Source organism: Phyllostomus discolor, chromosome 12 (genome assembly GCF_004126475.2).
Source record: "Phyllostomus discolor isolate MPI-MPIP mPhyDis1 chromosome 12, mPhyDis1.pri.v3, whole genome shotgun sequence".
Classification (NCBI taxonomy): Eukaryota; Metazoa; Chordata; class Mammalia; order Chiroptera; family Phyllostomidae; genus Phyllostomus; species Phyllostomus discolor.
Genome location: NC_040914.2, coordinates 58,469,636 through 58,484,664, shown reverse-complemented (window position 1 = coordinate 58,484,664; position 15,029 = coordinate 58,469,636). Strand labels below are relative to the sequence as shown.

At 49.7% G+C, this 15,029-nt stretch overlaps 1 protein-coding gene across 1 annotated transcript in view; it reads left to right on the top strand.

Moving 5' to 3' along the window:
• The window catches only part of CDH11 (cadherin 11), a 136,005-nt gene that overhangs the window by 90,361 nt on the left and 30,615 nt on the right, over positions 1-15,029 (top strand). Inside the window, exons 3-6 of the mRNA XM_028501686.1 lie at positions 3,151-3,550; positions 7,177-7,471; positions 10,228-10,347; positions 12,597-12,764. Coding sequence (XP_028357487.1) covers positions 3,323-3,550; positions 7,177-7,471; positions 10,228-10,347; positions 12,597-12,764 — 811 coding nt within the window. The 5' untranslated portion in view covers positions 3,151-3,322. The remainder of the gene's footprint in view (positions 1-3,150; positions 3,551-7,176; positions 7,472-10,227; positions 10,348-12,596; positions 12,765-15,029) is intronic.

The window sequence follows — 15,029 nt, the reverse complement described above, 5'->3', positions numbered from 1 at the left end:
AGGGTTTATTATTTATTGGTCATGTGGAAGCTCTTAAGTTCATTAGTATCAAGCTAGAGTGTTTTTTACAAAGAAGAAGAAAAAATGTTGTCATCTCGTTGCAACACTTTTAGTGTCAGAAATAATTGTGCTTTACAGCAAAATGGCAGCCAGAAGAAAGAGGTGCAGAAATATCAACTTTAATTAAACCCTTTCCTTCAAAGCCACTTCACAGTTTATATGCAAGAATAATTTCTCACCATGTGAATGAACACTTAATACTTGGCGTGGAAATACTGGGTGGAAAATGGGCAGGAATCTTGCTGCACCATATGTTCCTTTCTTTCTGTTTCTTCTTGAGATTCTAAGGAGGCAGAATCGAGTTTGAACTTGAAGCGTGTGGTTCAAATCATCCTTCATCCTTTTATGAACCGCCTGCTTTGAAGCGCTCACTCACTGGACATAAACTCACGAATAAGAGAAAATCTCACCACTAAGATGCATTCAGTCTGGGAAGGAGACGGTGTATGAATCAGAAGGATGTCCCACAGTCTCTTACCAGAGCTCCAACCATGAATATGGAACTGGAGGCCACGTGGAGAAGATGGTGCACAATGGCTTCATTTTAGAGAGAATGAGGCAGGGCCCCTAAAAGGGGAATTAGTGGGGTCTTGTGACAAGCCAGTGGCAGATTTTCCACTCTGCCTCCAGCTTCCAGACTCAACCCCAGGGAGCTTCCTGTTGCTTCCCGTTGCCTCGTTTTAAGATGTGACCCCTCCTGGGTCCCTCTCTGTACTCTTTGCACACAGCCAGTCTGGCTTGCAAGGAATGGCATTTGACACAAGGAATAGCATTTGGTATGTCACTAAATGCCTGACTCTGAGGGTGAGGCTGTTAAATGATGACATTGCCTTTTTAAATCTTTCTTTTCCACACAACCATTTACACGTTCCGAAGTGTCTGTCACAATAAATATTAAAGTCCTCATACCTCGAAAAGAGACTAACATAACCCATCATAGAGTGGTACTGGGGACAGTGACAGGCACTAGAAATTATCGGCACATCTGGGCCTCCCCAGGTACCACGTTGCCCAGTGAGAAAGCAGCAGAAAGGCTTGGGTTGCTGAAGTTAAAGACCATTAGAGGGAAAGGCGTTCTGCACCAACAAGTTAGAAGTCCACCAACTCCCTTATTTTCTAGACAACCCAGGCCAGTTGGCTGCGGTATCTCCATGTAACTTATTCCTCAGCTCCTCTCCTAGGGAAAGCACTTCATCACCTTCTTCTGGGCCTCCTCATCTACAAGTTAAGATCATCTCCTTCTTCTGAGGGAGGCTGGCCGTCTAGGAAGAGAGGAGGAGATCCCGTGTGTGCCCAGTGCCCACGCAGTGTCCACCCCGCATGGGTGCGGGAGTGCCCGTCAGGTCTGCTTTCCAACGAAAGCACGCAGGCGCAGAGTGCCGGATGAGCTGCCCAGGGTTACCCAGATGGTGAGACAGAGAAATGGTATTCCAGGCTGGCTTATCTGCTTTCCAAATGTCCCACTATGCTAAGAGCCACACTCCTTTTCCTGTTCCCCCCACCACTTCATCTGACCTAGACAACAAAGAATCAGGTGATGGTTTCTATTTGTACAGTACTCAGGGATCTCACCACTTTCATGTAACCACTCCCATGACCCCCCTGCTGAAATGAAGTGTCGCCCTCAGTATCGATGTGTCATCCTCCATGCCCAACCACTTTCTGAGAGTCCCTCACATTGGTGGCAGGGCTGGTAGTGGGGACTGTCTGGCTCTGGGAACTAGACTCCAGTTGGAGTCTGAGTGTCACTTTCCCGGGGGAAATGATGATTGTCCAGAAGAAAGAGTGGGGTGCCAGGTGAAGAACACAAGCAATGGAAGTTCCTTGGGGGAGAATTAAGTTTCCAGAACCAGAAAGACCAAGCCCAGAGAAGAAGCCCAGGAACCTGAAGCAGACGTCAGCAACTCGTGGAAGCACCACAGCGATGGGGGGAGGACTGCAGTGACCACTGATCAGAAACCTACAAGGGTCATGGGAAGGTGTTAGTGGCTCATCCTTCCTATTGATAAGTTGCTGAGTCACAGCTGGGTGCCAGGAATAAGCCTTTTGGATCAGTTGGTAGGGTGTACTGTCTTACTTTGATTCTCGTGGTTGGAAAGAGCTTGTAAAGTATCTTTGATACCTGCCTGGTTCGAGTAGTATCTTCAGCTTCTTGGGTGGAGCTTTGACCAACAAGAGCAACTCTTGTCCATTGGATTGACACAGTAGCCTTCAAGGGCCCATCATGGAGCACCCAGCCCCTGATTTTACTGACAAACGCTGTAGTGACTGTCAGTGGTCTTGTAGGACCTTCCCTGACCTCCCTTCTCTACCAGGGCCCGTTGCTGCCTCCCTCCTTCCTTGTGCTCTGCAGCGGTGCTGGGTGTCTCGGGGCCTGCTGTGCTGGGACCAGCTCGGGGGCTTCAGGACATGCTGCTGCTTCTGTACGGACCTCCCATCTGCTCCTTTCTTTCCTTATCATGGAAACTCTCACTCAGGTTGAGCCCAGCCATCCCATCCTCTAGGAAGTCTCTTCACTATCTCCACCATCTACCATCTCCATTCCCAGTCCCCACCAGTCACTTGTTCCTCTCCTGGACTCCCATGAAGCCCTAGGTTTTTCTATTGCAAACACATGCCCAAGCGCAAATATGATCAATAACAACATGAGCATGGAGTGCTTCCTGTGTACCAGGCATACGCTGACACTTAGGACCTCGACTCACTGAATCCCCTTGCCCACCTTGCAGTGAGCATGATAAGTCTCATCCCCATTTCAAAGATGAGCAAGCTGAGCAAAAAGAAGTCGGTTAGCTTACCCCAAACCCCAAGCCAGTGAGTGGTAACGCTGACACGCGGATCCGGGCAGCTGGCTTCCACAGCACACACGTTTCATCCTCGTACAGCCCTGAGGGTTTCTTTATGTGTGTGTGTTCCTCCCACCCACCATGTGGTAAGCTGTGAGAGGGGAGGGACTATCTCTGATGCCTGCCTCCTCAGCACGCAGAGTGAAGTGCTCACATGGTCCACTGTGGGTAACAACTAGCGTTGGAGTAGAGATAAGGTGGGGATGGAGCCTGCGGCTAACGCGACCTTTCTCTCTGCCTGCAGAAGCCGCCCAGGGGAGTGGACAGCCCTGACGTGATGTGCTCGGCGAGCAGAGACAATCCATTCCAGGAGAGGTCTGTGTGACGCATCTGGGAGGCCACCATCGGCCAGGCCGCCGCACGGTCGGCGGAAGGGGCGACAGCCGCATTCTCCTGTGCCTACCACGTAACCAAAAATGAAGGAGAACTACTGTTTACAAGCCGCCCTGGTGTGCCTGGGCATGCTGTGCCACAGCCAGGCCTTCAGCACCGAGCGGAGGAGCCACCTGCGACCCTCGTTCCACGGGCACCACGAGAAGGGCAAGGAGGGGCAGGTGCTGCAGCGCTCCAAGCGGGGCTGGGTCTGGAACCAGTTCTTCGTGATAGAGGAGTACACCGGGCCGGACCCCGTGCTCGTGGGCAGGGTAAGCTGCCGTGTTCCGTGCAGATTTCCCTCCCCCCACCCCAGTGGTTGATAATCATGGAGAAAAAACCTAGGAGGGGAGGCACTGATGGTCTGGCCACCACTGTACACACATGCTTCCAGCCTTTCCTTTTCACATTCATAGACTCATCCATGTGGAGAACACCTCTGTTTTCCACTTAATATCACACCATCATAGCTACATTTCTTAATGGCTGCACACTAGTCTACTGAATGAAATGGTGATTATTTGTTCAACCATTCTCCAGTTGGGGGCGTTTCCCCAACCACCCCCCACCTCACCCCACTTGGATGCCGTTTCTCATAACCCTCTGACCCTGTTTATCCCAGCTTCCCTTGCTGTATTACACGTGTCTACTTATTTGTCTGTCTCCCTCACTGGAGCCTAAGCTGTCTGCCACAGGAACGGTGTCATCCTTGGGCCCCCAGCACCTGGTACTGAAGCCCAGCTTCGGGGAAGCCTCTGCAAATGTCTGATGGGATTAATGGATGTACAAGAAGGGGTGGGGTTCTATGCGCTTTGGCTCAGGCAGGGCAACACTCAGAGGGGGTGGCTGGGGACTCCCAGCACTACTCAGACTCAGCATCTCTGCGTGCCTCCTCTGAAACAGCGCAGAGTCCAGAGCGTGTTTGAGAAACTGCCTGCCTGCTATCAGTTACGGCAAAACATGCAGCTGTCTTTCCAAGAACAGGGGCATTAACCACAAGGAGAGAGGGGCTCATGCACCTGAGAACGGAAAACCCGCTTACCGTGCGCAGGTGCGGAGTGAGGCAAATGACACCTGAGGGTCAGGTGTACCTGACCTCAAAGGGGTCTCACCTGAGCAATTCCAAAAATAAAAACTAAACCGAGGAGTAGGGTAATGGTGAAACTCCACACACGTGATTTTGAATTTACATGGTAACCTCTGGGAGGGAGGGAGGGAGGGAGGTTTCATGGAGACCGTGACAATAGCTTGTGACCCGAAAGATGGGCAGGAGGGCAAAGGGACAAGGACAGATGAGAGGGTGTTCATTTCTGAGCCTCGAACATTCCAGCCGAGTTATCTCGGCTGCTCCTCGACATCGAAATCCAGTCGTCCCTACTTACAAAATGGACATATTTGGAGGCGGTCAATGTTATTGTCTCAAATAATATTGTCCAGGTTTGGGAAAGAGTTTTTTTTTAAAGAGATATACTAAAGAATTTCATTCATCTATACCCTAAATGGAACGATTATACCCAAAATAGAAGCCGGCATGGGAAGCGGGGACCCAGGGAAATTGTTGGCACGTAGAATTCCCTGTGTGGAGGAGGTGGGCTCGGTGCCCGGAGAGGAAAGGGGCTGCGGCTGTGGCAGGGGCTGTGTGGACTGGGTGACGGGGAATGCTGTGTGTGAGCTGTCCCGGGAAAACAGGACCTCTGCCATGCAGAGCAGTGTGTGTGTTCGGGGGCGGGGCTGCTGCGGGAGGGACAGGAGGACCTGAGAGCCATCCCAGCATCTCTGGGACAAGCGGCTGTCATGCCCACTAAAGGGAAGCACGGGGAAAAGGGGGTGGGGAGTGAAGCAGTGAGTGGCGTCTAAAATCTAGGCACCCAAGAATGAGTGTGATGTCAGGCTGGAAGGGGGGGAAGCAATCCCAGGGGTTGGATCCCATGGCTCTTCCTTTCGACACATTGCCGATCTACAGTTTCCCATGAACAGGGGGAAGAGACGAGGTGACTGGTTCCCTAACAGCTTTGATTTGACGACATTCAAGGTGGAGGGATGTGAGATGCTCTGAGAAGGTGGCATTTGCAAAGCCTGGGCTTTCGGATTTCTTGCGGGAAGCACGCAGCACGCCACGCCGCGCTGTGCAGAGGGGAAGCCATGAGTCTTCCGAGTCGGGAATTGGCTGTGTTCGCCTCAGCTGCCACCCACCCCGCCCCACCCCAGTAGCACTGAATGGTTTCCCAAGTTGCTTTTTTGTGTCAAACCTAGTAAATACCGTTGTCAATTGTATGGGTCGTCTTTGTGAGCAAGAAAAGAAAGAAGGAATTTATTTGTGGTTTTGAAATTGGAAAGCAAGAAAAACTATGAGCAGTATATTTAAAATCTGTTCAGTTTGTTGATCATGAAATAACGTTATTTAATTCCCGAGAGTCTTGCCAAATTCACATGCACCTACAGGTGTCCCCCTGAGCTGAAATAGTGGGTGCTTCACTGCGGCATTAGATGGTTTTTTTGAAAAACTGAATCGTTAGAGAACATTTTAAAAAGCACTGTGTTCAATTTCGCTCTGTGACTCTGGACAAGCAAGCTCTTGAGGCCTTGGTTCCATAATAATAATTAAAATGGCACTGATAATAAGTAAATTAGCATAATATAATAACTTGTTATTATGTAATAACGAGCTAAAGCCTTTTTGTTGATACTGGGTTCTCTTGTGTGTGTCTCGTGTAGTCGGCAGAGCCCAGGGCTTGTTGCCCTGCCCACTGCTCTTGAAACCCTTGAGCAGGGTGAAAAGACTGCTTCTCTCTTCCCACAAGGGGCATGAGGAGAGCAGAGGAGCTCAGGTTAGGATGAAAGCTGCAGAAACTGAGGTTGGGCAAGAAGGGGTATGAGTTCAGACATGCCGTTTGGGGGGTTCCCGTCTTAGGGAACACGGAGCAGAGTCACAGGGGTGGCAGGGAGATAGTTTCCTGGCCTTGGCAACTGTGGATTTAGGCAGGGACCACAATTCCCCTGGGCTGTGTCCACGGATGTGGGGGCGGGGAACTAAGGATGTCTAAGACTCTTCCTGTGGCCCGAGAGGCTGCCTGTGTCTCCGCCGTCCCACCCGCCGTTTCCTCAGCCCCAGGTGCCACACAGCGGGTCTTCTGGAAAGGTCTAGTCGGGGAATTGTTTGGAGAAACAAAGTCCCGGAAACAGTTAGTGTTTGGGGAAGACAACTGCTAAAAGAAATAACAATATTCATAGAATAGATAGGTGAGGTCAGTCAGTGTATTCTCGTGGGGAAGGGTCCCTCAAATGGGGCCTCCTTCGAGGAAAACAGGGGTGAAAAGAGGTGTGTGCATTGCAGCACTTTACTGCACACAAATAAACAAGGCGTATGTGTGTGTCTGCAGAGGTACTGGGGCACACACATAGGGCATGCCGTGGCGGGGTCACAGGAGGCTGGAGAGGCAGCCATGTGCGAGTGAGTGGGGGTCGAAGCAGTGGGAATCGGAGCTGAGACAACTTGTTCCTGCAGAAACATCGTTTCTAGTTATTTGTAACATGCACATATTTTTTTCAAAATAACTCCATTAATGCTGTGTGTGTGTATGTATTACGTATGTGTGCCTGTACGTGAGGAGGAGGGAGAGAGAGCGTGAAACCTGGAATTTAAAAAAAGTTAGAATTCAGGTTTGAGCCCTGGCTTCGCAGCTGCGAAGGCGGCTGTCTTTTCTAATATTCCATTTCCTCATTGGTGAAACGGGGTGGGCACGTCCCCCCTCATCGTACCTGTGTGTATGTGTGTGTGCATGCATGTGTGTGTGCATGTGCGTATACACAGCGTGTTGTGGCAAACAGCACATACGTGGCTCTCTGTCTCCCCATGCAGCCTTCATGGAATTACAAATCTCAATTTCTCCTTTTCTAGCTTCATTCCGATATTGACTCTGGTGATGGGAACATTAAATACATTCTCTCAGGTGAAGGAGCCGGAACCATTTTTGTGATTGATGACAAATCAGGGAACATTCATGCCACCAAGACACTGGACCGAGAGGAGAGAGCCCAGTACACGCTGATGGCTCAGGCGGTGGACAGGGACACCAACCGACCGCTGGAGCCGCCGTCGGAGTTCATCGTCAAGGTCCAGGACATTAACGACAACCCCCCCGAGTTCCTGCACGAGACCTATCACGCCAACGTGCCCGAGAGGTCCAATGTGGGTGCGTATGGCCGGGGGGGGACCCACTCTGCCCACCAGGCGGGTGTCTCTGGGGCTGGGTGGGCCAGTGCCCATGCTCCCAGATCAGGAAGCAGAATGTACGCTATAGTCTCAGTGGCGGAACAACAAGATACAATTTTTATGTGTGTAGTCTCAGATATTTAAGGTGGACATGAGATTTGAAAATCTAAACTTACAAAATATGAGGGAGTGTGGAGGAGGGGGAAGAAGATGACTGAATCCAGGTCATCCTGGCTCTGGAGCTTACTAGCTGTCTGATGGCCTCTTCCCTTAGCCTGGGTTTCCCCCTCTGTGGGACGGGAATAACAATCCCTAGTCCCGCAGGACTGGAGACCATACACGCGTCAGTCACAGGCGCGCGCTGACGTTCAGTTAGCATCAGCAGCGGTGATACTGGTTGCGTGCAGGCATTGTGCTAACTAATGATATATGCATGGAGTACCGCGTTTCATTTTTGCAACGATTCACCTTTGTGGTGAGGGAGGTCCTATTTGACATATTTTGCAGGAATACGAGAAACCCAAGCTAGAAAAAGGTTAACTAGCTTATCCAAGGTCACCTGACCTAGTAGGTGAACCCAGAACACATTCTTAACCATGACACTGTCACTGTCGATTAGAGTGATTCTGAAGTAGGCGTGTCTTGTCATCCTGCATCGAGGCCCTGCAGTGTTCCAGCCGGACTCCCTGCAGGGCCCCTCAGCCCGCCGCCTTCTCCCGGCTGGGACTTCCCTGGGACTCTGCAGAAGGCCTGCAGCTGTGGTCTCTTGGGAAACACGTCTCATATCAAGAATGGTCTCCCTTTCAGACGGCGAGCAGGGCTGTTCTGATCAGGGACAGAGTCTGGTTCCCTGAAGCAGAGATTGAGTAAGAGGGTGAATGAGTTCAAGGGTCTTCAGGGTCAAGCCACCCTGAGGTAGCTCGGATAATCTCCCTCTCCTCTTCCAAGTGAAGTCAGACCTCCCCGCACTTTACCAGAGCCAGGCTGAGCCCCTTCTTGCCACCTTCTCTTCCCTTTCTGTCCTGCCCAGTCCCTTAGCCTTGCCAGAGTCTCCTGGGGATTTAAATGAGAAGCAGGAGGCACAACTATGAAATCAGTAAAGAGGAGACAGCAGTGTCAGCAGCTGAGCTGGGGGGAAAGGCGGGTCACCATAAAGGGTTCTCCAGGGGAATGTTCACGTGTCCACCTGTGGGGGCTCCTTGATGCTAAGGAGTGACACCCAGCTTCCCCTCAAGGCCTGTGAGAGGCGTGTGCTGTCAGATAGGACTGGGTGTGCACCACAGTCAGGCCTCTGGCCAGCCTGGTGAACCCGGAATATTTCTTGTATCTGTCTCGGCTTTCATTTTACCATTTATAAAATCAGGATAACGTAAACCATAGTGAGGGTTAAATAACATAGATGCAAAATACAGAGAGTTGTAACAGATTTAGCGGAGTTTTAGATGCAAATAAAGCAGAAAAGAATAATCATTTCCCCAGCTGTACCAGGAGGGCAGCAACTAGAGCCTGTTCTCCTTTATGAATCTCCACTGCCTGGAACAGGAGCTAGAATCGGGCCTGGCTCTGTGGGGAGGGCTCAGGAAAGCTGCACGAAAAATGAATCACAGGAGAGGACTCAGGAGAAAGTGAGGTTTACCTTTACACCAGGTGGGGGAACCCCTGGCCGTGCTGTGTGTCACAGGGTTTTCAGAGGCTGGCCCACAGGCCCCGGCCTCCTGCATGGAGTGCAGCCCTGCCCCTCTGCCGAACGTGCCACGGAAGGAACTGGGGTTCAGTTGTCTGCCGGATGGGGCTTAGACCCTCGACACCAGCAACAACCCAGTTTTCAAAATAGGTTGCAAAACTTCACACGTCCCACCCCCAGTGTCTCACAAGTGCAGTGGGCGTGAAACGGTGCCGAGCGGGTCACCCCGGCAGCACCTGTGGGGCGTGCCCCACACAGCGCCTTGCACCCAGGAACTGGAGGATCGCTGGTTTGGTCCGGCTGGCATCTCTACCCCCATCTGGGGCCCAGCACTTCCCGCCCTCTGATTCTTGGGACCGTCAAGGAGGAGAAGTTTTTTCTAGGAAAAACACAATCCCATCTTCCTTCAGTTCCCTGGGTTCCTTCCCTTCTGACCCACCAACGCGCACCTTGCACCTCAGCAGATGTCTGCTGGAGGGCCGTGCTGTGCGGCTGCTGGGCCGTTCGAGGCGGGGAGACGCAGCTGTCGTGCCAGGAGGGAACGGCATTCTGTATGATATTTATAGCCATAAATTAATTAAAATGTGGTATTAGCAGCCATTTTATTCCGTGCAAAGCAACAATAAAATGATGTATTTATTGCTCTGCTACAGATGGAAGACTGTATTTTGCCTTTTCAAGAAAAGTAATTCATCATTAATTATCCTTTATTATGCTCTTTGGGAAGATTTTTATTTAATTATTTGATAGGTTGAACATTTTAATTGCATGGGTCTTAGAATGTTTTTGCAATAATGTGCATAGTATTATTTTAACTACCAAGCATAACGGGATGTATGAATACAAAAAGTTCATTTTTAAGGTGTAGGAATCAAGAGGGAAGGAAAGAAGGAAGGGAGGGAGGGAGATTATTTTGCATTTCAAACCCAGGAGAATGAACGCACGCTAACTAATCTTTCCTCAGTTTCTCATTTTAAGATGAAACTCTGTACACTAGAATAGAAGGTGAGAGGCCGAGGAACTGTTGCTAACGGATTTATTTCACTTTCAAGGGACGTCAGTGATCCAGGTGACAGCGTCGGACGCAGACGACCCCACCTACGGAAACAGCGCCAAGCTGGTGTACAGTATCCTCGAAGGCCAGCCCTACTTCTCGGTGGAAGCACAGACAGGTACCGTGAAGTGTCACTGTGATTCGAGACACACCGTTGGATAAGGAGCCCAGACCTGCCCACTCACCCTAGTTGATTCCCTGCTTTCTCAGATATGAAAAGGGCCGCCTCCTAGGGTGGGTGCAAACACTGGACATTACACACGAGCCCGACATCCGGTGGGCCATATTGATTATTGTCTCCATCTGTATTTCACACCATGTCCCAATAACAAATGTAATCTTAAAACACAACTTATATCTTAAAAGGGTATCATAGATGTCAACTTCAGTTTAAGCGTTTATCTCAAAATATTTACATTTTATCATAAGATTTAACTGCGGATCCAAATTAAGAGACCACGGAACCTGAGGACCGACGTGAAAACCGGCAGCTCCCAAAGCCCTCGGTGCAGAGCAGAGGGCGGGGTGTTAATAATGCTCAGGGGGGTTGGGAGGCAGCGCATTCCCAGTCTCGCCACACTCCCAGTCTCACCGAGGAGCTGACAGAAGCCCAGAGGGCCTTAGCGTCCAGGATGGAAGCTTCTGCTCACTCCTTACAGAAAACAAATAGCAAACCCAGAGAATGGACAAATATAACAACCAAACCCAAAGTGTTTCGCTTCGTTTATATCAATTTTTGGTTCGAAGATCCTTTTATTAGAATATACACTAAAATCCTGTGAAACTGCTCGTCCACAGTATTACCCCCCAAGCCCCTTCCTTTTTCTGCAGTATGCCCCATATATTTGCCAGATGTTTACAAGTAATTCACATTTATTGTTCCAGTGAAAATATTCTCAAAGATACCTCTGCTTATATTATACACACAGACTACTGATCAGCTGTTTTGCTCATTTACTTGGTATTATTTCTGCTTACCTGTGTCATCATTTATTTGGAGCCACTTGGCTTCAGATCACGATTTACGGGGCTACTTGCTTTGGTTCCATAAAAAGCATCGGCTTGAGCCTGTCTTTTTGGATGTTCAGAACTAGTGAAGGGACTCTGCTTGCTACTGTCTTTGTTTCGGAGACTCAGAATGTGAACCTGCCGAATTATTGACAGGTCAGGGAAGGGAGGCCCAGTGAGTCCGAGGGTGTTTCTGAGAAACATGTAAAATGTTGTGGGGGGGGGGGCGGGATCAGGGCTCAAGGCATCCACCATGCCCTTCACATTTACTTCCATTGTAAACGTGGCCGTGGGTACAGGAAGGAAAAGCTGGCACATCTTCCCAAGAGATTTAAGTGAGCCTGGTTTTTATATAAATCAGGGATCGTGTCAAATTAAATAATCTATCATTGTTATTGTGTATATTTTTAACCCATCTGGTATACGCTTCTAAATTTTAATTTTAACATTTTAATGTACTGTATGAAATATATGCTTTCTGCTTTTAATCTAATATGAAGCATAGAAATGTTTCTAAGGATTGCATGCAGGGATAGACTTTTTTTCCTAATTTAAAATTTTTGAAGAAGTTTTTAAAAAGATTTTATTTATTTATTTTTAGACAGAAAGGATGAGAAGAATGAGAAAGAGAGGGAGAGAAACATCAGTGTGTGGTTGCCTCTCACATGGCCCCTGCTGGGGACCTGGCCTGCAACCCAGGCATGTGCCCTGACTGGGAATCAAACTGGTGATTCCTTTGGTTCTCAGGCTAGCCCTCAGTCCACTGAGCCAGACTGGTCTGGTCTGAATTTAATTTAATTTATTTTTTAGAGAGAAGGGGAGGGAGGGAGAAAATGAGAGGGAGAAACGTCGATGTGAGAGAAACATTGATCGGTTACCTCTCGTGTGCACCCCGGCCAGGGACAGCCCACAACCCAGGCATGTGCCCTGACCAGGAATCAAACCACCAACCTTTCACTTGGCTAGCCAACGCCCAGCCAGTGTAGCCACACTGGTCAGGGCCAGGGACAGACTTTTATATGTGCAAAAGCGTGGTTTCCATCATGGACACCCTTGTAGCAGTCTCTCAAATGCTTCAGTATTTAGGATCTGTAAGTGTTATACTTGCATTTAAAAATATAACATTATAAAACATATAAAATTTAATGCTATGTTAATAATTATGCCAGTTTGCTGGAAAATTCATCTCCATGATGCTCTAGGCGTCGCTGCCTTGGGTTGTCATGATCACGTTGGAGTAACTCTTTTGTGAGGGAAGGTGCTGTTTCATTCACCTTTGTGATCCCTGGGCCTGGAACTGTTTTTGTTCAACTGTTGCTGGAAATAAGTGTCTGTGACATTTCCTATTTCCCTGGCCAGGCATCATCAGAACGGCCCTTCCCAACATGGACAGGGAAGCCAAGGAGGAGTACCACGTGGTGATCCAGGCCAAGGACATGGGGGGACACATGGGTGGACTCTCAGGGACAACCAAAGTGACGATCACCCTGACCGACGTCAATGATAACCCGCCCAAGTTTCCGCAGAGTAAGTAGGTGGGCTCGGCTTTCCCTGTGCAGCGGCACCCCAGCCAGCACCTTCTTGGCTCCGTCCCTGCTCCACTCCACTTGGAAGAAAAAAAAAAATCCAGGGAAATGGAGGTTCTGTGTCATTCTTGCAAAACAAGCAAAAACAAGACAGCAGCAGCCACAACAAATAAAACAAAACAAACAAAAAAACCCCAAACAAGTTTAAACAGAATAGACCCAGCAGGGGAAACAGGCACTGTAAAAAGTCCCACAATTCCGGAAACAGGAAGTCTGTCCTGCTAGGGGTCGCACCAGATGCTAGTGACGCGCTCCAGCAGTGAATGGACGGACCCATCTCGGACGCAGCGTTCCCCTTTCTAACCTGGGTGTACCAGGACCTGGGTCCGTCATCGATTGCCCTACAGCAGGCCACCCAGAGCCTTTGTGGCTTAGAACAGTGAGGGTTTATTTTTGTCATGAGTCTGCAGTGCGGACAAAACGTGGAGGGGATGGCTTGTTTCTGTTTCCGTAGCATCGAAGGGGGACAGTGGGCTGGACCTGGGGGATGTGCTTGCCGTGCACTCGGCTGGCGGGGTGGTGGAGGCTGCCGGTTCCTCCCCGCTGGGGCCTCTCCATGGAGTGGCTTGGGTGGCTCCGAAAGGGAGACCCCGGGGACACCAAGCTGGAACCGTGCTGCCTGCTGTGACCCAGTGCATCGCTCTCACTGTAGTGCTCAGACCACCCGAGTTTAAGCGGGTGCTCGTAGACCCTGCCTTTCAGTAGTAGGATGGGCAAAGTCAAGTTACAGAACAAGCATGGGGGTGGGAGATGTTGTTTGGCCCTTTTGGGAGAAAACAGTCTTTCCTAAGACCTAACTAATAGGATGTTGTTAGAACTAAAAGAGCTGATGTTAAATCTTAACAGTGATATCTGGCATAAGTTGTCAACAAATGTTAGCCATGATTAGTATTGAATTGAGGGATTACGGCCCATCCTTCTACAAAATTTATAGGGTTGCTGAGGGAAATAAAGGAAAAAAAGATTTGTATAGGTTGCTATAAATAACTATAACTACAATTACCATCATTAATGAATAGTCACTACTACTGCAAATCTCCCTAACAGCAGGCATTTGACAGGTAAAACTGGGTTCCATGCAAGGTTCAGAAGTTGCCCAAAGAACGCAGCAGAGCCAGCATGTGAACACAAATCCATTTCCGTATGGTTAGGGGTAGACAGAGGTACAGTGTGGTCACACTGGTGCTGGTGCTGACCACAGGTGCTACCGATGCTGTGTAGGTGTCTCCTGCACAGGTTCGGAGAGCAGCCGGTAGAGCCTGGGAGTGCATCACCAGAAAGGTGACATTGTTCCCAAATGAGCGAGCAAAGAAGGCAACCCAATATGGACCCACAGAGGCAACACGGTTGCCTTCAAAGACAACCCTCTGGGCGAGGGAGACAGTGAGATGGAGGGTTACAGGCACCGCTTGTCCTGGAATCCCAAGAGATGAGAAAAGACTGCTTTGCCCGACCTGACGCAGGGTTGAGCACCTCCAATAAGCTCAGTGCTCAGTAGCACTCTGAAAGCCGCACACTCCACCACCCGCACCGTGCCGGTCCCACGTGCTAGAAGGAAAGGCCAAGCAGGACCATGAGCAGGCGGCCCTTACTGCCCTCACCCCCACCCCACCGAGTAGGAAAGGCTCCTCATGGCCGTGCAGTCCCCAGGTTCACAGCCATGAAGGCCGGTGAGATTTGGAGGAAACCAGCTCACAGCAGGGGTTTCTAAACCTCCTACGTACGCTGGCCAATATCTACAGACTACCACTTCCCCTTTGTCCTTTAATGGGAGGGCGTGGCTTGATGAGCTTCAATATGGGTCCAAACTGAATGTATTCAAAGGCAAATGATGTACCTATCTACAGAGTCCCGGGACAGAAAAAATTGATGTGAGGGAAAACACACTTTCAGAGGTTGAGAAACTTGCCCCAAACCATTCAGGTTCCAATCCTTGCTTCTCCATACCATAGTGTGTCATATAGAATGTCCTTTAACATGTGGAAATGCCGGGAAGATCATCTCCTGCCTCACTTCCCTACTGAAAACCTTCCAGCAGCTTCCCACCATGATTAAACAAAGCTTGTAGGGCATCTCCTACAATGCACCCGCTGTGCCCTTTTTATTAACACAGTCGAGCCCCCTCTACCTCTGCACCCTCATCTCTTCACCGAAGGCTCCAGTCACCTGTCTTCTTGCTGCTCTGTGTGTATTCAGTGTGTTCCCT